The sequence below is a fragment of the Ictidomys tridecemlineatus genome, chromosome 5, assembly GCF_052094955.1.
Source record: "Ictidomys tridecemlineatus isolate mIctTri1 chromosome 5, mIctTri1.hap1, whole genome shotgun sequence".
Classification (NCBI taxonomy): domain Eukaryota; kingdom Metazoa; phylum Chordata; class Mammalia; order Rodentia; family Sciuridae; genus Ictidomys; species Ictidomys tridecemlineatus.
The window spans coordinates 99,489,257-99,512,806 of record NC_135481.1 but is presented as its reverse complement, the minus strand read 5'-3'; the positions used below and the strand labels follow the sequence as shown (position 1 = coordinate 99,512,806).

The window sequence follows — 23,550 nt, the reverse complement described above, 5'->3', positions numbered from 1 at the left end:
ACCCAGGGGCTTTGACTTGGTCTGAACCGTGGACACTGCTCTTGGTCTTGGTGAGGGAACAGTGGAGAGGATGGGCCGGGGGTCCCCCTGTGGTCAAGTGCTGGCCCTAAGTGACCTCGGGCTGGTTACTTAACCTCTTTGCCTCCTTTCCTCAACTGGTTCCATCAACTGTTGTGAGGATGCAGAGTTAATGAGCACAGTGTCACTGGTGCTCAAAACTAGCACTTTGCTGTTACTAATGATACATTGCTCTCAGCGACAGTGCTGGCTGAAGAAAAGCACTTGAACGCTCATCCAGGCTACAGCCTACGTGCATCTCCGCAGGTGCCCCACAGGGAGGAGAGTTCCAGCCCCTCAGAAGTGAGTTTAGTCACTACATGTCCTGGATGGGACACGCCACTTGGGCTCCTTCAGCCACACCTGATTCTCAGGCCCTTCTCCAAGGGAAGCAGAGATTGGAGTACACTTGGCCCTCTTTCCTGCCTTGTGGCTCTAGGAAAGCAGAGGAGAGCCGTGGGTTTGGGCCCACTCTACCACTTCCCAGCTAAGGCCAGTAGCTCCTGTGAGCTCATCAGACTGCTGACCCTATCCGAGGGAGGGGGGTGGACTGTTGATAGGGAGTGCAAGCTGGGTAGAGCAGGTGCCTTCACAGAGCACCAGGCACCTGAGCACTAAAGGGCAAAGGTCACCAAAGTCTCATGTGGCCTTTCCACATGGTTTTCTGTTCCCACAGAGCTATGGGATCCCAGGTTGGAAATTTGGTTCCTCCTTCCTTCAGCCTTAGTCCCTTTGTACTCTTGTGTGGGGACCCCTCAAACTCTTTAGACTCCAGGCTGCCCCAAAGCCTTGCTCTCCTGCTCCTGCGCAGGGAGATACTGGGAAGATGGGGAAGAGTGTGTACCCAAACTCTGCCCTGGAGGAGGGGGAGCAGCCAGATGGCCTCATGGGGCTTGGCCTGGATCAGGACTAGTCCTAGTCCCTTAGTCCTGATTCAGGATCAGAAGTTTTAGTTTTTAGCACTCATATCTAGCATAGGGCTGGCCATGAAGCCATAACCTGTTCATAACTAATCTTCGTAACTGTCTGTGATCCATGGGATCAAAGGAGGTGGCCTCTGGAGACCTTGCCACCCAACCCCCCTATGGTATAGCCGCTGGAACTAAGGCCCAGAGATGGGGGCAGAGTGAGAGGAGAGCAGCTCAGATACTCAACATTTATGAAAAGTAAGATGAGGATGAAAATAGGCCTGTTCTCCCTAACCTAGGCTGCTGAGTCTGGGCAGCTGAAGGAATTTTCATGGTTGAAAAGTTTGGTTTGGACAGGTGGCCAGGGCACACCTTGAGGAGTTGGCATGAGAGTTTGACCTGGACTAGTACTATTCGGGGAAAAAAAAAAGTCATGATTTTTAATAATCCATGGAGCCATGGAATGAATGGTAGAGCTGAACCCCTTCTACATCTGTAACGCGTCTACTGCCCTGGCTGGGATTGCAAACACAACTCAAAGATTTCCAGAAATGGGGGTCTCAGGAAAATCTGGGTCTGGATGGAAATGACTGTGATCTACTCCTAAGCTGAAAGCTCTAGTAGTTCCCAAGGTGCCCCTGTCAGACTCAGAACTTGGACAACCAGACAGCCTAGTCATAAGGTAGATGACCTGGTGCCCACTGGCTCCACATCCTGACAGAAAGAAACAGTAAATGGGCACGTTTGAGCAAAGACCATGTGCTCACAAATCAACAAACTCCAGTCTCCAGGCCGTGTTGGAATGGGGCTTGTTGGAGAGGTGGCCACAAGCTGCGTCTTACTAAGAGGAAGAATCAAATTTAACGCAGTCTTTTTGGGGCTCCTCGCCCTATGTAGTAACTAGTCTCACTAGTTTCCGAGTGACAAGCTGAGGCCAAGAGAGCCTGAATGATTTGTTCGGCTCTAAACCTGGACATTTCCAAGGCCTCCAGGTCGTCCCTGGCCAAGGCGGTGGCAGAGGGAGTGTGCGCCCTGATGGACAGGAGGGGGACCGGGCCGCGGTTGCTTTAAAGGGCGGCTCTAGAGCTGCTGGGTGCAGGGCGCAGCAGCCCAGCGGGGTCCCCGGAAGCGCCAGCAGGACTGACACCGGGGGCGCTTCCACCTTTGGCGGGCTGCGGGCATCTTCTCTTGGCTCCAGGCCAGGCGAGGAGCGGCTGTTGGGCCCCGCCCGGCAGAGGCAAGGGGCCGTAGGCGCAGGGGCCCGCGTGGCCGCGGAGATGGCGTGGCACGTGCGGTGACGGCGCCCCGAGGGTCCCAGCGCTGCGCCTCGCGTCCCGGAGAAAGCATGGAGCGCCCAGAGCCCGAGCTGATCCGGCAAAGCTGGAGGGCGGTGAGCCGCAGCCCGCTGGAGCATGGCACGGTCCTGTTCGCCAGGTGAGGGCTGCCGGAGCGCCCCGGGGGTGCGGGTGGGCGAAGGGGTGCCGCGCCAGGAGCGATTTCAAGGCAGCTGCAATGGGATCGGAGGAGGAAAAGCCGGCCCACTGCGGTGACTCTGGGGGGCCTGCCAGATGTGCGCCAGAAGAGCGCACCGCGCGGCAACGGGTGGCGCACCCTTTTCTGCTCTTCTCTGGGGCATGGGCGCATCTTAGGAGCCAGCGCAGCACACCCTGCTCTCAGCTGGCCTCGCTGGCGACAGGTGGGATCCTCCACTCGAATCTCTCTGGTTACACCTGGGTGGGCGGAAGCTGGTCCCGCGCTGTGTCCCCTCCTCGACCCTGCACTTCCTGAGTGTTTCTTGGGTGGGGACAGCAGGGGTGCTTACCGCCGTCGGTAGGAGGAGACTGGAGCATCCCGAAGGCCGGTGTGGGTAGGGTGTGCCAGGCGCCTGGCAGGCAGGGCGAGCTCCTGCAACGGGGCCCCAGGAGTGCTCACTCCCAGCAACCGGCAGGATAAACCCTTCTGGGAAAGGACCAGGTTAGGACCCGAAAACCTCCAGAGTAGGGGTGACAAACACCCAAGTCTCACCACCAGGAAGAAGGGTAGGGGGTGTGCAGGTCCTACGGGGCAGAGAAAGCTAATTTTCAGCCTCACCCTGGGTCTCTCTCTGGAACCCCTCTACCATCACCAGTGGGACCACACTCTACATCCGGGTTTTTCAGGAAACTTGGCTTCATAGGCCAGCCCAAAACTTCTGACCAAGTTTTGCAACCCCCTCAGACCCAGTCAATACATAACAGAGCTGCAAGAATTACACAAAAGCATGAACCCTCAAGAATAAAGCTGATAGCTTCTGGTTGTGCCTCCTGGATTTCCCCAAGATCACCCCCCCCCCATCTGCTGTGGCTCCACTACTTTCAAGCTGTGTGACTTTTAGCAGGTTGTTAGCCTCTCTGGGATTCTGTTTCCTCCTTTGTAGAATTGGTCTAAGGCACTCACTGCTTAAAATTATGAGGGATACAAAATTACAAGTCAACCACCTGTGAAGTACTCAGTGTTCTGTAAGAGTAAGGATTTTGTTTTTGCTAGAATCATTGGTACTCAGAGCTTCCTCAGACGTGATGAGACTGAGAAGTTCTAACCAAGAGCAGGGGTGGGGGAAGGTCCCCTCCTCAAGGTAGCTCCAGGTTTCTTACTTGAGGGTGCCTTCCTGTCCCAAACCTCCTCCTTAATATTAATGGAGGGGCCACTGTGTGCCAGGTAGTGTAAGAGGTCTGGGGACTACTGTCCTCTCAGGGATGCCCTTCAGGGTCTGGGGGGAGGTGAGGAGGGCATTGGCAAGGTGGCAGTGCCAGGAGGGAGGGTATGCTGTGGTTGTTGGCCGCCACTGAAGCTCAGCTTCGCTGCCGGCCAGCCAAGTCCACTGGTGCTTGCTGGACACACCCGACGCCTGACCCCTGTTCCCCTGATCCCCTCCCCCCCCCGCCCCCCGCAGGCTGTTTGCCCTGGAGCCCGAGCTGCTGCCCCTCTTCCAGTACAACGGCCGCCAGTTCTCCAGCCCGGAGGACTGCCTGTCCTCCCCGGAGTTCCTGGACCACATCAGGAAGGTGAGGGGCGGGGGGGGGGGGGCTCAGTGGCCACCAGGATCCAGCAGAGGAGGAGGGGCTTGGGACAGGGAGGATGACTTCTGCCCTGGGCTCGATGTGACTGCTGTGATGGCTCCCCTCCTCCCTGAATCGGTGCTTAGCCAGCTGGTCCCAGCCTGTCATTGCCCTTGACCTTGTCCACCCCGCCCCATCAGGGGGACTGACGCACTCCTGCCCATGGAAACCGGGTTGGGGTTTCCTAAAGGCTCCTCACAGGGCCTCAGTTTCCCCTCGTCCCGGGCAGACAGCACCATCCAGCAGGCACGTTAGGGACTTGAGATCCTTGGAGGAGGAGGGGGACTTCCTTCAGGGGTGTACCCGCCCGCTGAGTGCCAGGTCCCCCTGGTCCTGGAAAACCCAGGCCCTGCAGCCCTCACTGCCCTCTGGTTGGGACCCCGGGTTCTGGGTTGTGGTCATGTGCAGTAGGGTTGCTCGGGCCTCTCTGTCACTGCTGTCTCTGCCTTGGCAGGTGATGCTCGTGATTGACACTGCAGTGACCAATGTGGAGGACCTGTCGTCCCTGGAGGAGTACCTTGCTGGCCTGGGCAGGAAGCACCGGGCAGTGGGCGTGAAGCTCAGCTCCTTCTCGGTGGGTAAAGGGGTTCTTCCTCTTTCCAGTCCTCCCCTAGCTCCTGTTCTCTCCGCCCATGCCCTTCCGTTCAGATGACCAGTTCTGGTGGCCCGCATCAGTTATTATCTGCTGTGTGACTCTGACGCTGGCTTGACCTCTCTGAGCCTCCAAGTTCTCTTCTCTGATACAGTTTTCTTTTCTTTTTAGAACTATAAAGTTTAGAAGCCTTTGGGCATTTTTGGTTGGTTTAGCATTCCACTGCTGGGTATCAAACCACCCCAAAAAGCACTGGCTTAAAGCAACGATTTCTAATTTCTTAGGGTAGAGCTCAAGTAGGCAGTTCTGATCCACACGGTGTGGTTGGAATCACCCACATCTGGCATCCAGCTGGGTGTTCAGAAGGGGCTGGTAGGTCCAAGCTGGCCTGTGAGTAATAAACCGTATTTGATTAATAATAACAAATGAGAGCATTATTATGGCCAAAGGCTTAGTGTTTGCAAATACTCTGCTTTTTATAGATTATCCCACTGAATCTCTCAACAAGCCCAGGACTTGGAACTTTTAATTTGCCTGTTTAATTGATATAGCAACTTGAGGCTGAGAGAGGTTATGCAACTCGCTCAGGGTCACCCAGCTCTTCCGTGGTGGTCAGAATCTGGACACAGGTCTATCTGGCTCCGCAGCCTAGACCCTTAACTCTATGACTGATGCCTTGCGGGGGAGGAAAACTGAGGCTCAGGGGCAATGACTTGGAGCCAGGAAATGCCTTCATCCTCTCGTGGGTGGTTGCAAAGCTAAGAGTGGAGTGGAAGGCTCTATTTGATGTAATGTGTCACATTTGGGGAGAAGGTGGGCACAGTGTGGTTCCCAAGGACTGGGATAGGACCCTCCTTAAGAAGCATCAGCCCTGTGCAGGAGAGAAGGAGGCCAGGAACCCTTCCCAGTCCTTGGCCTCGGTTTTCTCATCTGTGCAATGGAGCAGTGCCTTCCTGCCTTTTGGAATGACTAGGCGCCCCTTGCCTCTGCAGACGGTGGGTGAGTCCCTGCTCTACATGCTGGAGAAGTGCCTGGGCCCGGCCTTCACACCGGCCATGCGGGCCGCCTGGAGCCAGCTCTACGGGCTTGTGGTGGCGGCCATGAGCCGGGGCTGGGACGGCGAGTAAAAGGAGCCCCCTGCCCAGAGGCAGCCCCAGCTCTCTGCCTGTTGGTCTGTGTCCACTGTAGCCTTGGCTCCTCCAGGCCTCCCTGCATCTCGGTCCTTGTCCCCTTGGCCATACTGGAGAGGTGATGGGGCAGGAGCGGGTCCCCCCTTCCCAAATGCACAGCAGGAAGGGGCTTCTGGGTTCCCCTCCTCCCCGCAGCCTCCTCCCCGCCTGCCTTTTGACCTCCCTGGCACCTCCCTCTTGCCCCATGAGAAGGAGAGAGTTTGGGGGGCAGAGGTGGCGTGGGGCTGGGAAGGAGCTCGCAGAGCCGGGGCTCCTCTCTGTGTCCGCCCTTCCTAGGACGAGTGGCTGGGCTCCAGCACTGCCCCCTGCTGCCCAGGCCTGTGCTGCTCTCCTGCCTGCCTCGGGTGTTTGTTTCAGACTTAGGGACAGATGTGTCCCAGCAGTGGAGCAAGTAGTGGGTGCCTTGGGAAGGGGGTGCCTGCTCCACCCTGGGGCTCCTCTGGCTCTCAACTGCTCAGATACCCCCAGAGAGAGTAGTTTTCCTTTGGCAGAACATCCGGGCCCTCCCTGGGCTCTCCTGGCGGGGATTCCCTGATGCTGCAGGGAACAGCATCAGGGGACAGGACTGGGAGGGGCTGGGAAGGTCAAGGAGGAGGAGCCACCGAGTCACAGTGGCTTTTCCTCCACTCCCAGCTTCAGCAGGGCCGCCATATCTCCCCACCTCCTTTCTGCTCACCTGCTCAGGCTGGGGCCCCACAGCTGCCATATTTAATGCCCGTGGAGTGCCAGGACTTGGGCAGGTGGCTGGAAGAGGAAGCAGCGGGAAGGGCCCTCTGCCACTGCTGGCCACCTCTACGACCCTTTTGCTCTCTGCTGTGGTCCTGTAAACTCTCGAGGAATAAACATGTCCTGTTTGCCTGTCTGACCTTCAGGGACTGGTCTCTTCTTGGGCCCTTCCTGCTCTAAATGCAGCTGCAGGGCATTGGACCTAGCATGTCCTGGGGGGGGGGCGTGGTTAGCGGAGCCAAGGTCAGAGAGGGTGGAAAATAAGGCAGAGGCTGGGGAGGCTGGAAGGCCGTGGTGGAGCTGCTGGTTTGGGCTTCAGACCCACTGGCAGGCCACCAAACCCTGTCTCTCCTCTGCTTACAACTGGGCGACACTGCCCAGCCTCCCTTGCAACCAGGCAGGAAGGGGACAGCTGTGTCAATGAGCAATGTGTGGGGCTGCGCCACTTCTTGGTGTGTCCCCTCCAAGCCCCCATGTGCTCCTCCTGCTCTGTCAACCCTTGGCAGTTCGAAGCAGACCTCACAGTGACTTTGAGGACCATGTGCTGAAGGGGACAGAGCCACCTGGTGAAAGGAGTCTGGTTCCTGAATCGATGCTTGGAGAGGGTCCCCTCTCATCAGGATCGCCCAATTGGAATTTTATCAGAAACAGATATGAACGTGTCTTCTGTTGCGCCGTTATGTGTTTTGATTGGTCAGTTACAACCTGTGGCCACCAGAGTCCATAGTGTGGAGCGGTCCATGGGTTAGGGTTTTGGAAGGAGATGGGCAAGACTGACCTGGGGCATGAGGAGGGGGAGCAGCACTGAGAGGCCATCACAGGAGCAGGCTCCGGGCCTCCCAGTTCGTCTGGGATTGGCCAGAGGGGCTACTCCCGGGCCAGCCGCCAGCAGTCCCCAGCCTGCACAGTGGGGGCTGGTACCCATATTGTCCAGCCAGCCCCCAGCTGAGGCATCATTTTTGCTAATCTCAGATGCAGGGCCTGCGGGGCCAGTGGCTGCCGCATTGGATCTCCAGCCCCACAGGCTCCAGCAGACGGGGCCTTGTCACTGCCTGACCTAAGGCCAGCTCAGACTCGGGCGTCTATGCCCGGCCTAAGGTCCTGGGGTTTGATGTGCACTCAGGTGACTGGGATGACCTGGCTACCCCAGACCTAGGGCTCCCACCTCCACACAGACCACTGTTCTGAGCACGTGTACCATGAGTCCTTCCCGCCTCTGTTCTGGGTCTCAGCCTTACCATCCGCCCAGATGCTGCAGGATCCTTCCCCTTCCTTGAGCCCATATCTCCAAAGCCAGCCCCCTTTCCCCCCCAGCAACCGCTTCCTTTACTCTTTTGATGTCAAAACCCTTCAAAAGAGTGGTCTCCCCCCTTCCCACCTTCATTTCCCCACTTCCCAGGAGAGAGCCTGTTCCAGCCATGCTTTCTCTCCACTCCGTCTGCCACGGTCAAGGTCTCCAGCGGCCCTGTCTTGCCTGATTCGTGGCCCACAGTCCTCGCCTTGCTCTGTGCTCAGCAGCACTAGAAAGCGTTGATCACTCCTTTACTTTTAAACCCTGTTTTTTTTAAATAGAAAAATGCTAACAATGACAAAAATCAAGACGGGTGAAGCTCCGCGTACCCCAGCCAGCAGCGACAGTGAGCAGCTTAAGATCCCCCTGCCTCTTGTCTTCCTGATGAAGACTTTTTTGGGGGGGGAGCGGGGTTACTGGGGATTGAACTCAGGGCCACTGGACCACGGAGCCACATCCCCAGCCCTATTTTGTCTTTTATTTAGAGACAGGGTCTCACTGAGTTGCTTAGGGCCTCACTTTTGCTGAGGCTGGCTTTGAACTTGTGATCCTCCTGCCTCAGCCTCCCAAGCTGCTGGGATTACAGGTGTGCGCCACTGAACCCAACCAAGACTTTTAAAACACAACTTCATGTTCTTTCATGGCTTCACGCAACTGGCTTGTCTACACCAGTCTGTCTCTCGAGTTACAGTCGGGTGTGACTAGACTAGGGACCCCTCCTTGCTTCCTGAGTCCCTCCAGGAGCCCCAGGTCCTGGCCGATGCTCCTTCCCTGTTTCCCTCATGCCTCCTCTCCTGTGTTTGCTCGCTTAGGGTCGCAGCCAGCGCCCTGTGCTACCACCAACCAGGACCTGATGACCCCGAGCTTTATGTTTCCAGCTTGACCCTGTTATCCAGCCACTCCTCGACCTCCTCATGAGCACCTCAAATGCAACACGACCAAACGGGACTCTTGGCATCCCTCCCACCTCTCCCCAACCTGCTCCTTCTACCTGCTTCTCTACCTCATAAACCACTGCTTACCAAGAAAACTGGGGTTCATCTTTATTTCTTTCCCTTAGATTCCACACCGAATCCAGCTAGGATTCCTTGGTCCCTAGGAAAAATTCAATGACGTCTCTCCTTATTCTCTGCCTCATCCTGGTCTGTCCCTTACCCCCAGCTCCAGTGATGGCAGAGTAGCTGCCCAAGGACAGCTCCCCACCCCCACTCACGCTGGGCCTCCTCAAGCTCTCACAGGCCTCCTCCCTGTGGGGACAGAGGATGACAATCTCCAGGAGTCATTGCTTCCAAGAGGAAAACTCATGGAGATTATTGGGGATGAGTTGCCCATTATAAATGCATTTAATCCCATGGAACTGTATATTTAAAATGGTTAAGACAGTAAATATTTTGTGGATTTTGCAACACTGGAAAAAATTAAAAACATAAGAGGATTTTGCCACTCCCCTGCTCAGAATCTTCCAGTAGCTTCCTACATCACTGGTAAAACCTGGAGCCGGACCAAGGCTACAAAGCCTGCTGCTCTCAGGCCTCACCCTGACCCTCTCCTTCCCATCTTCATGCTGCTTCGGCCACTCTGGCCTCCTCACTGCCCTTTGGGACCTGTGTGTGGTCCCTCTATTCTCATGGAGTTCATCTTGGATCCTCCTCATCTCCAGTCACTCCCTGCCCTCATCCTGCTTTGTCCTTTCTTCAAAGCACTCATTCCTCCCTGATGGCCCCTTATATAATCTGTTTATTGCACTTGAAGCTTCTATTGCATAGAGACGGGCATGAAAGCCACTTTGGCATCTGTGTTTGAAGGAAGAGGAGATTCTCCACACTGCTACTGCAGGTGACAAGGTAGTCAGTCAGAAGGCCCCCTGAGGCCCAGTGTGTCCCAAACAGTAATCACACTTTTGAAAATTATGACAGAAGTTGTGCCCCAGCTGGTGAGACACTGAGTCTCCTTACCTCTCCCTGCACAATTCAGCCGGCTGAGGGACATCTGGAAAAACAGAGGTGGCGGGGCACCACCCCAGAAATTTTGGTTTGTTCGGGGATGCGGTCTGGGCATTGGGTTTAAGAATTTCCGGAGACTCCCACTTGCAGCTGGGCGGAAGGACTCAGCCACAGAGGCTTGACTGATGCTGGCCTGCTCATTGTCAAGGCGAGGGACCATCACATTTTCAGAAAACAGGCTCTGTTGAGCGAACCCAGGAGCTTGTCTGTGAACCAGCCCTCCAGCCCCCATGCTCTCCAGGCCTTCCAGAGAGCACCACGGGCCAGCACCACCACCCAGGACAGGCCTGAGTACCACGGCTCCAGTGCCATGGCTTTGGGAGAGTGGCCAGGAGCTGCCCTGGGGGTCCTCTTGGCCGCCCTTGCTTGGGCTCCAGGTGTCAGCTCTGGGAGCTCCAGGCACTCCTACTACCTCCCCAACCTGGCAGTGTCCTGCATGGTGCTCAGACTGGTACTCTAGTGTCCCGTGGACACAGCCCTGTTGGCCTCCCTGGCGCCGTGCCTCTCCCACAGACCCATGCCAGTCATCCTGTCTGCTTTGTAGGCCTCCCAGCCTCCCTGGATGGCTGAGCTGAGGGGCCAGCCTTCTCTGGGTACCCCCTATTTTGGGCTCCACATCTTGTCTGTATGTCTGTCTCTGCCTGAGTCCCCTGACAGGGCAGCTAAACCAAGGGATGGCCCAAGGCCTGCCATCTGGGGCCCCTGGAGGCTGCTGGCCTCTGGGAGAAGACCTTCAGAGGCAGCTGACAGGATTGCATAGACCCCAGGAGAAGGGCCCTTTCCTGCAGCAGCCATTAGCCCCCTAAACTCAGGCAGGAGCCTATGCCACTCTGTCCCCTGCATTCAGCAGCCCTGGTGGGTTTCATCTGGTTTGACTTGAAAAATAATTTGTTTTTTCAGGGGAGAGGAAATAAGAGGATGATCTCTGGCCCCACACCCACCGATGGACAATGAGAGCCTAAGAAGTGGCACAATGAGGGCAGTGGGGAACAGTCTTCAGGCAGCCACCCCTGGACTCGTCCTCTGTCCCCACAGCAGCAGTGGGAAGGAAGCCTCCTTGACCCCGGCAGGGGGATTCTGCTCTCTTCAGAAATAGGGCAGAGCATGGACTCCTACCCCTTCTTTTTCTCTTTCAAGTACTGGGGATTGAAGCCAGGAGCACACAACCACTGAGTTTTTTGTAAAGCCGGGCACCGTGGTTCATGCCAGTAATCCCAGCAGCTCGGGTGGCTGTGGCAGAGGGATCATAAGTTCAAAGCCAGCCTCAGCAACTTAGCAAGGCCCTGAGCAACTTAGTGAGACCCTGTCTTTAAAAAAAAAAAAAATCATATAGTATTGCACAGCGTCTAAGTGGCCCAGTCTGTCCTTCAAACTGCACCCTCCTGCCTCTGCCTCCGGAGCAGCTGGGATTGCTGGGGTGCACACTGTGCCTGGTCTCCTACCCTGACTTTCTCTGTGAGGTAACCAGCCTAGGGTCATCAGCTAGATGAAGGAAAGGCCAGAACCAGAGTGAGTCTCTTACCCAGAGACATTTTCCTTGGGTAGAGACCCGTTTTCTCCTCCTTGCCACAGATGTGACAGCCTTTGCATTTCTTGTCCTGCCCAGGCCTGACCCAGCTTGCCCCCCACACCTCCCTGATGCCCAACCTCTTTTTGACCCCCTTGTCTCTTGCTAGGTGTAGACCTGAGCCCTGTCACTCTTCATGGGGCCTCCACCTGAAATCTAGTCCCTCCTCTGGCAGAGGCCAATTGTCCCCTCACAGGGCCTAGCATTCATCTGGGGCTTCTGTTGCTCCAGTGAGGCTGCCCTTAGGGTTTCCTGGATGACTCAAGGCCAGAGTTCTCTCACCTCTGCACAGCAGGGGGAGGCTGAGCCATTCCCCATCCCTCCAGCAGAAGGCAGCCCTTGCCTGGCCTTCCTCTGGGGTCAGCGCCAGGGAAGGAAGGCCTCAGGGGTGAGAGGATTGCTGAGGGGCAGGCCTGGCCCCAGGGGCAAAGCCATGCAGGGAGGCGTGGTGCCTGGGCCCGGCGGCCCTGGGGTTATCCCGTAGGAGCTCTGGTTCCTTGCAGGTAGAGGAGGGCCCTGCTGGCTTGGCCCAGATGCAGAGGCGCAGGCCGGCAGAGGTTGGGAGGACTTATTTATTCAAGGCACAGTCATAGCATTGATAACAAGAAGGTTCAGCATTCTGGCACATTCCTTTAGTGGTGGTGGCCAAGGTTAGTCCACAACCCCTCCAGGGCCCCTAGAGGATGCAATGCTGCTGATAGGCACTTTGCTTCCAGAGGCAACTGAGGGACAGGCAGGCAGGGCTGGGGCTGCTCAAGGCCTGGGGAGGCCCCTCTGGGAGGCTCTAGGCCACACCAAGTCCCCAAGAGGCAGCTCCCTCCAGAAAGGATTATATGGATGGATTGGGGTGGGGAGGGTGGGATGGTGGGAGACAGGCCAAGACGGTGTGGGCTGGGAGGGGAGGTGGGAGAGGGGAGGTTCTCAGGGAGGGCCTGGATGTGGTATGCATGTGAGGAGCTGAAGGACCCCTCAGTCCCCAGTCAGTGACCATGGGAGGTTGAGGTCCAGTATGCTCAGCAGGGCTTTCTCCATGGCCCTGGGTCTCCAGGAAAAGTAGAGAAGCAAGTAGAGTCTGGCACTTCCTCAACAGTCACACCAGTACTTGACTCAGATTTAGATGGAAGTCCCCAGCCGTCTGCCACGTTGTTTGCAGAGCCCTTCCCATACGATGCTTCCATGGACTTCAGGGGAGTGGGGGAAGAGGGAAGGCCTGGCGGCAGGACCAGCAGCAACAGTCCAGCAGGGCTGCGGGGCCAGGGGCAGGCCCAGTGCCCAGGGAAGGACAGGCCCCAGGCCAGCCTGTGTCAGCACCCCACACCCCATACATATCAAATAGCCACTAGCCAGGGCAGGTAGGGCCTGGTGCTGGTCATTTCCCACTGTGGGCAGAGCTCCCTACTGGGCTGGACCACTCTGCCACAGGAGGGTGCTTTCCCCTCCTTGATGGGTGACATTCCAGGGGAGAGGTTCCTGTGGGATCTGGGTGCTTGGGGCCTGGATGGGTAGACTTTTCCCTTTATTCCAAGCTGGAGAAGGGATGGAAGATAGCTTCCTCCCCAGAGGACCCAAGCTCTCTGGAAGGATCTTTCGTGCCAAAGTCAGGGCTAAGCCCTGGGAAAATAGTGCTCTAGGTCCCTCGAGTGGCTGTTTCTCACCTGGGGTGAGGCTTGAAGCTGGGCAAAGTCAGACTAGGGATGGGCCTATGTGATCTGCATTCAGGGAGCCATGTGCCTGGGACGGTGGATACACTGAGGTGAGGGGGACCTGGGCCCACTTGCAGCAGGCTGTGGGAGGGAGCCGCACTTATGGAGGAGGGGGCTCAAGAGGCTCAGGAGCTTGCAGACCCCATGCAACTTGGCTTGTGTGGTTTACTAGGCCCCAGAAGGGCCTGGACATGCAGCCAGGGTCATTACTCAGGACCCTGGCTGAGTAATGCTGATGGCATGGTAATCCTGATGGCAGCCTGTCAAGAGGCAGAGGCCTTTACTCCTCCCCCCTCCCCCAGGATGGTGGCAGAGGTGCTGAGGGTCACCAGCATTGTTCAGGATTCAGTTCCTCCAAGCCTCAGCGGGAGGCAGCTCTGGGAGGTCAGAAGAGCCTTCTCCATGGAGAGATGCACCCCTCATCCCCCCTCACCCTTGTCTGCAGTGTCTTAGCCAGGCCACACTGGAGGTCACTTAGGATCCTACTTGGAGGGCAGGGGATGGCCAGTGCCTTCATTTTGAAAGCTGGATTTCTTACCCTTAGTTGTCACCCATCTTGGCCAAGCTGGGGACCCAGGACTCAAGATGGATGAGAGGAAACACTGGGTGGCCATCTCTTTGGCTTTGGGGATCTTCTTACTCAGTCCCAGGGTTTGGGGAGATGTGACCATTTCCCACTGCTCCGGAATTTGGGGGTAAGAGGTCCCCTCCTTGAATTCTGACTCTGCCCCTCCCCACCCCCTTATCACAACCCTCAAGAACTTGCCATGGCTCCCTTCACCAGGATGCACACAGGTCTGGTTTAATGAGCCCGGGGAACCTTGTCCCAGCTACCCTAGCAGTAGTAGAAAAAGGGCCTCCAACCTGTCGCTCCTAGGGACATCTCACAAGGGCAGAGGAACAGAAAGGGGCTCAGTCACCTCTGCTCAGGTCTGTAGTCTCGGCTGTCCCCTGCTTGGGGCTGTAAGTGCAGAGACTTTACAGATCCCCTCATCCTCCTGTGCTGAGATGCTCCAGAGTCCGGGTGACACCCAGTGCACATACCTTTGCCTCTTTTGGGAGTGGAACAGCAGAAGCTCCCTGAAGGGCAGCTGGAGCAGGGGCAATGGAGACCCCAGGGAGCCTGGGCGGGCTTCTTCCTGCCTCCTCCCTTATACACGCCTTCTTCATCTCGACCCCAGAAGGTACCCACCACTCAGTCCGTGTCCTGGGTTTCAGCCATCTCTCCCAAGGCTTGGCATTGGCCTTCTCCATCCCATCCTGGGATCCCTTGGCACTGCCCAGAGCCTCCCGTTCTAATCGGTCAGCAGGTCAGGGTCTCCATGTGGCTGTGGCCAGGCAGCAGATGTCTCCACCTGGAGCTTCCCAAAGTCTGTGGGAGGGAGTGGGGAGGTCCGGGCTGCCCTCCTGCCTCCCCCGTGCCAGGTGTCCCCCGGCCCCTGACTGGAGTCTTGATCAGTGGTACTGGCTCTGGCCCTCCAGTTCCAGCCCTTCCTGAAACTGGGCAGAGTCCAGCTCCCTTGCAAAGCCCCTCAAACCGCTCTCCTCTTCTCCCTCTTCCTGCTGGCTGTTCATGGTGCCGTAGGTGTGCTGGGCTGGGGAGGAGGCTGGGGTCAGGTTCAGTTCCGGCTCTTGCAGTACGGCAGCCACGTAGAGCTGCTCGGGATAGAGAGGGGAGATGGGGGCAAGGTCACAAGGAAGCAAGGCCTGAGGCACACCCTCTTCCCTCAGCTCCACCTGTCACCTCTGCTCCTCCGAGCCACCAATCCTTCCTTCCTCCCCGGCAGCCTGCAGCCTTCGGCCAGCCCACCCCTCCCACCTAGCTGCCCTTGCTATCATGAGCACCCTTGATCTCCCAGGCTAGTTCAGGGGCATGTGACCTAACTCTCAGCCCACTGTTCCTTCTAAACAAGCTCCATTCATTCTCGGTTCTCAATCAGGCTGAACCAGGGGAGATGACAGGGGCTCCCCTGAGCTAGGATCTGGAGAATCTGGATCTAGTGCACTTTATAAAGCACCATCACAGGCCATCCGGAACTCCTTTGGGGTGGGTCAGGGGTTGACCTGGGAGTCGGAATTTGAAACCGAGGGCCATCTGAGACCTGGGTTGTGGGACATGTCAAACCCAGGAACTGCCCCAGGAATGCCCAAGAGTGCAGCAGATTAGAAAATTAGTAAGTACCAGGGAATAGAGTGATTTGTCACCCTTACTTTGAAAATAGGTAATTATGGGATAGAGTTAATCCTTTCCATAGGTGTTTATTTCAGTGAAACCAAATAACCTCTGTGGGGCTTGTGCTAAACTAAACTCCACAGATGATGACAAAAGTCAGGGGGTCCTTCCAGCATGGTTGATGGGCATAAAGGAGATGTTCCTGGGGTGAGGCACAGCACACCCCAAATGCATTCTAGCCCCCATGTTGAACTTGAGCCTATGAAGCCCTCAATGGAACTTCTAGTTTTCAAGGAAGGTGGAAGATAGTGGAATCCTCCACAAGGGCACATGAAGATACAGCCAGAAAATCCCAAAGGTGGGACCACTGCAGGACTACTGACTTGGTGTCTCCAACAAATCCTAAAAAGGGACTGTCCTAAAATAAAAGGGACAAGACAACCAGGTGTACAGGTGTCAGATTATTAATCTAGCACAGGTACTGGATTGAGTCTTGGTTTGGACAAGTTGTAAAAGATATTTCTGGAAGTATTAGGGCAATTTGAATATGGATTGGATATTTGAAGAGATAAAAATGTATATACGTGGCAAGATAGTGTTTGTTAACTAAAATGCGGTTATAAACCCATACGTAGAGTATTATGTAATTTTAGCAAAAGCTATATAACCAGTTACATATATATGATCATAATTATCTAGAAGAGATACAAACATATATATGTATATGAATATTAGGAAGACTATACAGGGTATCAGTGATCAACTCTGGGCGGTAAGAATATGAACTTTTTATTTCCTTATTCTTGCTTATCTGTTTTATCCCATAATTATCTACAATTTTGTCATAATGAAAGATTTAAAAATTCTAAGCCAGGAGCAGTGGCGAGTGCCTGTAGTCCCAGCTATTCAGGAGGCTGAGGCAGGAGGTAACTTGAGCCTGAAGTTGAAGACCAGCCTGGGCAACAGAGCGCGAGCCTGTCTCAAAAAATAAATAAGTAAGTAAATAACAAATTCTGGTAATTTTTTTTTTTTTTTGTGTGTGTGTGTGTGTGTGTGTGTGTGATACTGGGCATTGAACCTTGGGCCTGGTACCACTCTACCCTCTACTACTGAGCTATATCTCCAGCCTGAGAGTGATTAAAAAAACAACACAGGATTTATAGTCTTACTGAACTTTGTTCTGCCACTTCCTTGATTATGTCCTATGGTCTTTATTAATTGACCTATTGGGGCTTGGGGTGTAGCTCAGTGGTAGAACCCTTGCCTAGTATGTGGGAGGCCCTAGCACCTCCCAATTTTTTTTTTGACCTTTTGAAGCTTCCTTTGGGAAGAAGACCTCTTATTGTCTGGGTTTATCAAAAGATCAAGGGCTGGGGATGTGGCTCAAGCGGTATCGCGCTCGCCTGGAATGTGCGCGGCCCTGAGTTCTATTCTCAGCACCACATACAAATAAAGATGTTGTGTCCACCAAAAACTAAAATTATTAAAAAATTCTCTCTCTCTCTCTCTCTCTCAAAAAAAAAAAAAAAAAAAAAAGACATACAGAAAATGGTAGAACCCCAGGTTCCTAAGATTTTGATAACTGCCTACAGAATGAGCGTGCTTCTACTGGAAGGGCCCAGGGGAGAAGGACTTTCCTGCTCTGGAGTCTTGCTCTCCTTCTGGCCTCCTCTCGGAGGAGTTTGTCCCTGTCTGTAGGCTTGGTTCCGAGTGAGGCAAACCTGGAGTCCTGGCAGCTCTGTGTGCAGGTGGGTGGGTGTCACTGCTGTCTCCGTTTCTGTCTATGCACTTTTACCCAGCTCTGCTGACCACTAGAGAAAGCCTCGTCTCCTACAGGCCCTGCCCACAGGGCTCACTCTTCAGTCCACTATGCTGAAAGCTGCCTTCCATCTCCCTGCACACTCCAGAGTCTCTCTCTGGCTTTGGTACAGGATGCTCTTCTTCCTCTAATGCTTTTCTCGCTCCCTGTTTTCCCCAGCAACCCTCCTTCCATTCCTGGAGTGACATGAAATGTGCCAGCTTTCCCAAGTGCCCAGGCCAGCTGGCACCCTTCTTCAGTGCTCCTCCGAGGTTGCCCAGCACCTAGGAATGGACAACCTGGTACCCAGGCTCAGCGCACACCTCAGTGGCTCTGCATGCGCACATGTGGCTGGGATGTGGATGAGTGCTCTTGCTGGCACAGGCCCAGCCACGTGGGCGTGAGAGCTCACACCCAGCCCCTTGGCGCCTGCCTCTGAGTCTAGCCTCAGCTCTTCCAGGGCTCACTCATCTGGTGCTGTTCCTGCCTTACCATTTGGTGCATCCTCCAATAGCTCCCTGCAGCTCTGTCTGCGCCGCTCTGCCTGGCACCTGTGCCCTGGAGGCAGCCTTGGGTCCTGAGGCCGAGCCCCAGCATGCCCCTGGGTCTACACGAATGAGGTCTCTGAGATCGGGGTCCCCCTGACCCAGTACATCCTCTCTGGCTGCCTCCTCTCTGGGTGCCTTCTAGGGAATGTCGAGTAATTGCTGGATCTTCTCATATCCCGGCTCTTCAGCCAGGGCCACGGCAGCATTTGGACCTGGGCCGAGTCCTGCTGCGTCAGAGGAGGGAACCCAGAGGCCCCGGCTCCTCCTCCCCAATACCCAGGATGGGCACTAAGCTGGTGCCCCCCAACATCACTGGAGTAGGCCACCCCTGCAGGTACCGCCCTCCTTGCCTGGCCCCAGGGTGAGAGGGGTGACTCACAAGGGATGTGGGCGTGGAGGACGTGCTGCTTGGCTCCATGTCAAACACTGTCTCGATCTCCTCCTCGGACTGCCACAGGGAGAGAGACGGAGGGTCAGTGGGGGCTGCTCTTTGCCGCCTCACTCCCCACATCCGAGAAGCCTGGGCCTGGGCCTCTGGCCACACTGTTCTTTCCAGAACTTTAGCCCAGAGGGAAGGATGGAAGCCCAAGGGGACAGGGAGAAGATTAGGATGCCAGGAGTCCCTTCTGGAATGTTCTCTTCCCAAGGATCATAAAAGGGGAAGTAAGCAGAATTGAAATTGAGGTTCAAAGATGGGACCCCAGTTAGGGGTTAGGATGCCCCTCTATTGGGTTTGGAAGGAGTCCTAAGCTCATCCAGTCCAGGTTCTCTGCCACCTGCCCTCTGAAGAGTGACATGGGCAACCAGATCCTGTGACACTGTTGTAATAGGAAGATGGGAGAGGGCGTTGTCCTTCATTCTGGCCCTCCCCTAGCATGGCACTCTGGCCAGCAACGGGGCAGGGGGGCCAGGCAAGAGGACAGGAGGTGCCTGTGTCCAGAGCCTCAGGCACAGACTCCAGAAGCTCCCTCTGCCAACTCAGCAGAGCGTCAGCCATGAGAACTGACTTTCTTTTCTTTAGGTTACATTCATTCGAAAAGGAAACAGTTTGCTGTTATAAACAAACTCTGCTCCAGCAGCCATAAGCAGAAAGTTAACTGGAAAAATAAATACGTAACAAAACATACGTAACATTGACTAAGTATCCACATCAGCCCGTTAAACGGGTCATTCCTGACCGTCCGCCACCTCTCTTACCATGGTCCCTGGAAAGTATCTGTGAATCATCATTATTCCAATTCCCTGGGCAGACAGTCACTTTGGGAAATGCTGATCTAGACAGAGTGGCTGGCAGGGCTCTGAGAGGACATGGGCTGGCTCCCTTTTCCTATGTGGCCTAGACTGGGCTGCCCTACCACAGAGCCAGAGGAATCATGGCCGCCATCTCCGAACAGAGAGCCCCCAGCTCCTAGCCTGGGATTCTAAAAGGTGGGATGACTCTCTGTCCTGCCCAGGTCATTGTCCCATCCACCGCCCCACCCTCACTTGCCTTTGTTCCGCCCTCTCTCTCAACCCTTGGGGTGATGCTGATGGCCCAGAGGTGACAGTGGACTCACATGGTAGGAGGGGCAGGCCAGCAGCTGTCTGCGGTTGGAGGAGGTGCCCGCAGGTGGCAAAAGAGAGGGCACTGTCTTCTGCAGGGGGCCTAGCCTGAGCGAGTAGCGCAAGGCGAGCGTGGGCACACACACCCCAGTCCCAGAGAGAGGCTCGACCCTCCTGCCATGTGGTGCCCTTGTGACTGGGCCAGGAAGGTGTCTCAGAGCCCTGTCCGCGGGGACTGGGAGAACCCAGGAGGAAGGGCAGGCAGGAACTCACCTCGTAGTCATGGACTGTCCGGAGCTTCCCCAGAAAAACGCCAAAAAAGGCAATTAGCATGGAAACAATAAGGGTGGTCAGGGAAAAGAAGGTGATGTTGTGGAGGGAACCTGCCGGAAAGAAGATACCGGGGTGAGCATAGCACAGTGGAGCTCTGGGTGGACGTCTTGGCCGAGATGGTTGGCACATAGCTGGGAACCATCCCAGTACCTCCTGAGGGGCTCTGAGCTAGGGGCAGAGACCCTGCCCAATTCTCTGAGAATCAATGAGATTTGATGTCACCACCCCTCTGTTCTCTTTGGCCAGTTCAGAATTTGTTATCTTGTGGATTCCATGAAAAAAATATTTTGATTCTATAATCCCAGCGGCTTGGGAGGCTGAGGCAGGAAGATTGCAAGTTCAAAGCCAGCCTCTGCAGTTTAGCGAGGCACTAAGCAACATAGCGAGAACCTACTTGTAAATGAAATTCAAAAAGGGGCTGGGGATGTGGCTTAGAGGTAAAACACCCCTGGGTTCAGTCCCCAGTACCAAAAAAAAAAAAAAAAAAAAACAGGTTTTGATTGACTAAGTATCCATATCAGCTCATTAAGCCTGTCCTTCCTGAGTCCTTCTTGACCAGTCAGCTACCTCTCCACTGGACCAGTCACACTCCCTTCTCCATGCTCCCTGGGAAGTATCTGGGAGTTATCATTTCTGCCACTACCTGTGACTCCACGACTCCATGCGAGCCCAGATTGAGCATGATTGGCATTGAACAGCCATCAAGTCATTTGTATTCCACATGGGAGTATCTAGTTTCTTTTGAATGGTTCCTTTTCTTTTCTAACTAGGTAAATATGGAAAGTGGCCCTTCCCAGTCAAAGGTGACTGTTTCATGATGCTGACCCCAGTGGCTGTGCAAGGATACAAAATGACAAAACCCCTCCCCATCCCCCAATGGAGGGCTGGCAACCAGCAGCCCCCGAGGCAGCCGGAGAAAGGCAGGTGTTCACGCCGTCTCTTAATAACACAGGAAAAGGCTCAGAACGTCACGTTCAGGGGAAAACTCAGGATTCCGGACGGAAGGCTGTAACAGGGCGGTCACAATGACCAACACACTCCCTCCCTCTCATTTCGTTCTGATCCCCAAGAGCGAGCCCAGGAGGAGGCCCAGTCTGTGGTTTGTGGGGACTTCCATAAAGGTGTCTCCGGGCTGCCCTGTGTAACAGTAGAGTCGGGGACAGGCTGGCTGCCATCGCAGATCTGACTACCCGTCCAGGGTTCTGGCAAACCCATAACCCTGGCACCTTATAGGATCCCAGAAGAAATGTCACGAGAATTGAGCCCCCAACAGCTACTATCCCATTTTCCTGTCCGCTTGGATTTAGAACGAAGGATGTTTCTTGCCTAAACCGAAATCCATACCGATCCTCAAGGCTCTGCCAAGACCCTGCAGGCCCAGAGGAGGCACTGGACTTGGCCACGCCTGGCTCTCCCTGAGCTTTCGTCCTCTAACAGAGTTGATGGTGAGGGACCCACAGCGGAGTGGGGCAGGCTGAGGTGGGATCGCCGTGCAGGCTCGGCACCCACCTACTCGCAGGATGGAGAAGAAGAGCATCCAGAATAGACCCAAGAGCGGAGCAAAGATGGCCTGGTAGACGGCGGCCATGTGGATCTGCTCGTTGAGTTTGGTGGGTGCGAAGGAGTAGTACATGTTGTAACGGTCCGTCAGGTGTTTCATGCACAGGTAGAGAAGCCCTGGGGGAGGGGCGAAAGATGGAGACACAGTCAGTGGCTATTTCACAGTCAAGACCTGTGCTCCCTTAGGTCTCCACAGGTCTGAGAGGCCTAATTCCGAGCTGTCAGAGCAGCAAGAGCAAAGGCAGGCCCCGGGAGACCGACCTCCAGAGCTAGCAGCTGCCCCTGAGCCCCAGAACCCATCCCGCCAGTTTCACCCAGCCAACCACTCAAGCACTCATTCAACAAATGCTCTGCCAGCAAACCAGACAGCTGACCTCAGCCCCGTCCTGCGGTGCCTCCCCACCATGGGCTGTCCCAGGTCCCCTCCTTGCTCCAGGAGGTGGCCTGCTGTGGGGCTCCATTCCTCCTCCAGTCTGAGAGTGAGTAGCCCTGGGTGTGCTGCAGAGACAACTCACCAAAAGGGACGATGATCGGGCAAGTGATGCTATACGCCATCACCACGCTGAAGACGTTCAGCATCCACGCGTACTCCCGCCCAAACTGGAAGTCCATGGCTTGGTTCTAGGGCAGAAGGCAGGGGTCACCTTGAGGTCTCCTGGCCCCCTTGGCTTCACTGCATCTCTGGCTCCTCCTGGGAGCCGGCCGGCAGCTCAGGCCGAGGCAGCACTCCCTGCCAGCCCTGGGGGCCAAGAAGCAGCCACCTGTCCTTGGGCGCTCCCAGCAGGGGCCCCATCCTGGTCCCCTCCCAAGAGAAACGAAGGGCTGTGCTCAGGGAAGGGCTGGGCCTCACCTTCCTGATGTGGGCTCTCTCGGGCTCCGATCTGGAAAAGAAGAGGCGAGTGCTGTACATGAAGAGGGACCCCAGGCGCAGCAGCTCCATGCCTGTGCCGAGCAGGGCTGCTGTGATCACGTAGTTGACGAAGAAGGCGCCGTTGTCTGGCAGGAACACACACCTGGGCAGTGGGGAGAGCCAAAGACAGTGAGGAGCCAGGGACGGCAGGAGTTGAGGGGGGGAGGAGAGAGAAAAATGGAGGGTGGGTGGCGGCGGGGGTGACAAGTTTCCTGTTAGGTGTGGCCACATTTGGACCAACTCAGAATTGTGTATACGAAGGAGGTCCCACAGGTCATGTCCCCTGGGGGGGGGGGGCTGTGGCCTTCAGAGTTGCATTTGAGTGTGCAAGGACATGAATGCCCTGGCTTGCTCCAAAGCTGGAATGTGAGCTGGGCTCACAGAGTCTGAATTCTGGGGGACTATGGGTGGGGGGAAATGACATCTTTATTTTCATTAATCTGTAACTGAAATTCAGTAATTCCTTCAATTAAGGTTGTGGGCCACACATCGCAGGACTGTCAGCCACCGTGTGACTTTGTCTCCAACTGAAATTGCATCGCATTCACGGCTGACATCATACAATACCATTTGTGCTCATCACCATTTCAAAATGATGATTTAGACACATTGTTAAATGACACATGGTCCTTGAGGGAACTGTCCAACTTTACCTGGGAGCCACCCAACTTCTCTGAATGGGTGACTTCAGTGTGCAAAACCTATGCACTGCAAAGAAAACCATCATACTGAAATATAGTCATCAGGATATTTTAAAATGTGGAGATCCAAGCATCTCTGTGACTTCCCTGTCGGCACATTTATGTCAACTTCCTTGAAAAGAGAGAATTGTGAGTCCCCAGACTCATTTCAGAACTCCTTCAGAATCCCTCCCTCCCTCCTTCCCTTCCTTCCTTTCTCTTTTCATTTTTCTTGTTTCAGGGCTTGAACCCAGGGGTACTTAACTACTGAGCCACATCCCCAGCCCTTTTAATTTTTTTTATTTTGCCCCAGGGTCTCTCTAAGTTGCTTAGGGCCTCACTAAGTTGCTGAGGCTGGCTTTGAACTTACGACCTTTTTGCCTCAACCTCCTGAGTTCCTGGGATTACAGGTGTGTGCCACTGTGCTTGGCCTGATATTCGTATTTCAGTATAATTGGTTTTCTTTGCAATCCCTGTACTTGGCACACTTGGAGATATCATGCAGAGTAAACTGGACAGGTCTGAACAGGTTCTGTGGATTATACCAAAGTCACTCTCCTGTTTTTATATATTGCACTATCATCATGCAAAATGCTACCATTAGAGAAAAGTGGGTGAAGGGCACATGGGACCCCATCCTGTACATTTTGGGAGGGGGCAACACCCTATAAATCTACAGTGATTTCAAAAACATCATTCCAAGAAGGGATCCCCGGATGTCACCAGATTGCCAAAGAGGTCACAGCCCAGGAAAGTTCCAAGGCTGCCTAGTGAGAGTTCACGTGCTATTCACATCCCTGAACAGCCCTGTGAGCGATGCAGGTGCTGGATTCAGAGATGGATACACACCCCCACCCCAGTGTGGACACAA

General features: G+C 55.1%; 2 protein-coding genes across 7 annotated transcripts in view; one reads left to right on the top strand and one right to left on the bottom strand.

Moving 5' to 3' along the window:
• The first annotated feature begins 111 nt into the window (after window positions 1-111).
• Ngb (neuroglobin) lies at window positions 112-12,000 on the top strand. Of its 2 annotated transcripts, none has more exons than XM_078050608.1 (4): window positions 112-2,399; window positions 3,898-4,009; window positions 4,518-4,637; window positions 10,766-12,000. In XM_078050608.1, the coding sequence occupies exons 1-4, from the start codon at window positions 2,311-2,313 to the stop codon at window positions 10,817-10,819; spliced, it is 375 nt and encodes a 124-aa protein (XP_077906734.1). In that variant the 5' UTR covers window positions 112-2,310; the 3' UTR covers window positions 10,820-12,000. The 2 variants fall into 2 exon arrangements, with proteins under 2 accessions (XP_077906734.1, XP_077906733.1); XM_078050607.1 differs by lacking the exon at window positions 10,766-12,000 and adding an exon at window positions 5,648-6,710 and having other exon boundaries at window positions 1,065-2,399.
• Window positions 11,991-23,550, bottom strand: part of Tmem63c (transmembrane protein 63C) — a 65,498-nt gene continuing 53,938 nt past the window's right edge. For all 5 annotated transcript variants that reach the window (XM_040274060.2, XM_040274058.2, XM_040274057.2 and 2 more), the window contains 6 exons: window positions 21,940-22,102; window positions 21,605-21,710; window positions 21,039-21,206; window positions 19,470-19,579; window positions 18,034-18,102; window positions 11,991-14,791 (listed from right to left, as the gene is read on the bottom strand). In XM_040274060.2, coding sequence (XP_040129994.1) covers window positions 14,591-14,791; window positions 18,034-18,102; window positions 19,470-19,579; window positions 21,039-21,206; window positions 21,605-21,710; window positions 21,940-22,102 — 817 coding nt within the window. In that variant the 3' untranslated portion in view covers window positions 11,991-14,590. The remainder of the gene's footprint in view (window positions 14,792-18,033; window positions 18,103-19,469; window positions 19,580-21,038; window positions 21,207-21,604; window positions 21,711-21,939; window positions 22,103-23,550) is intronic.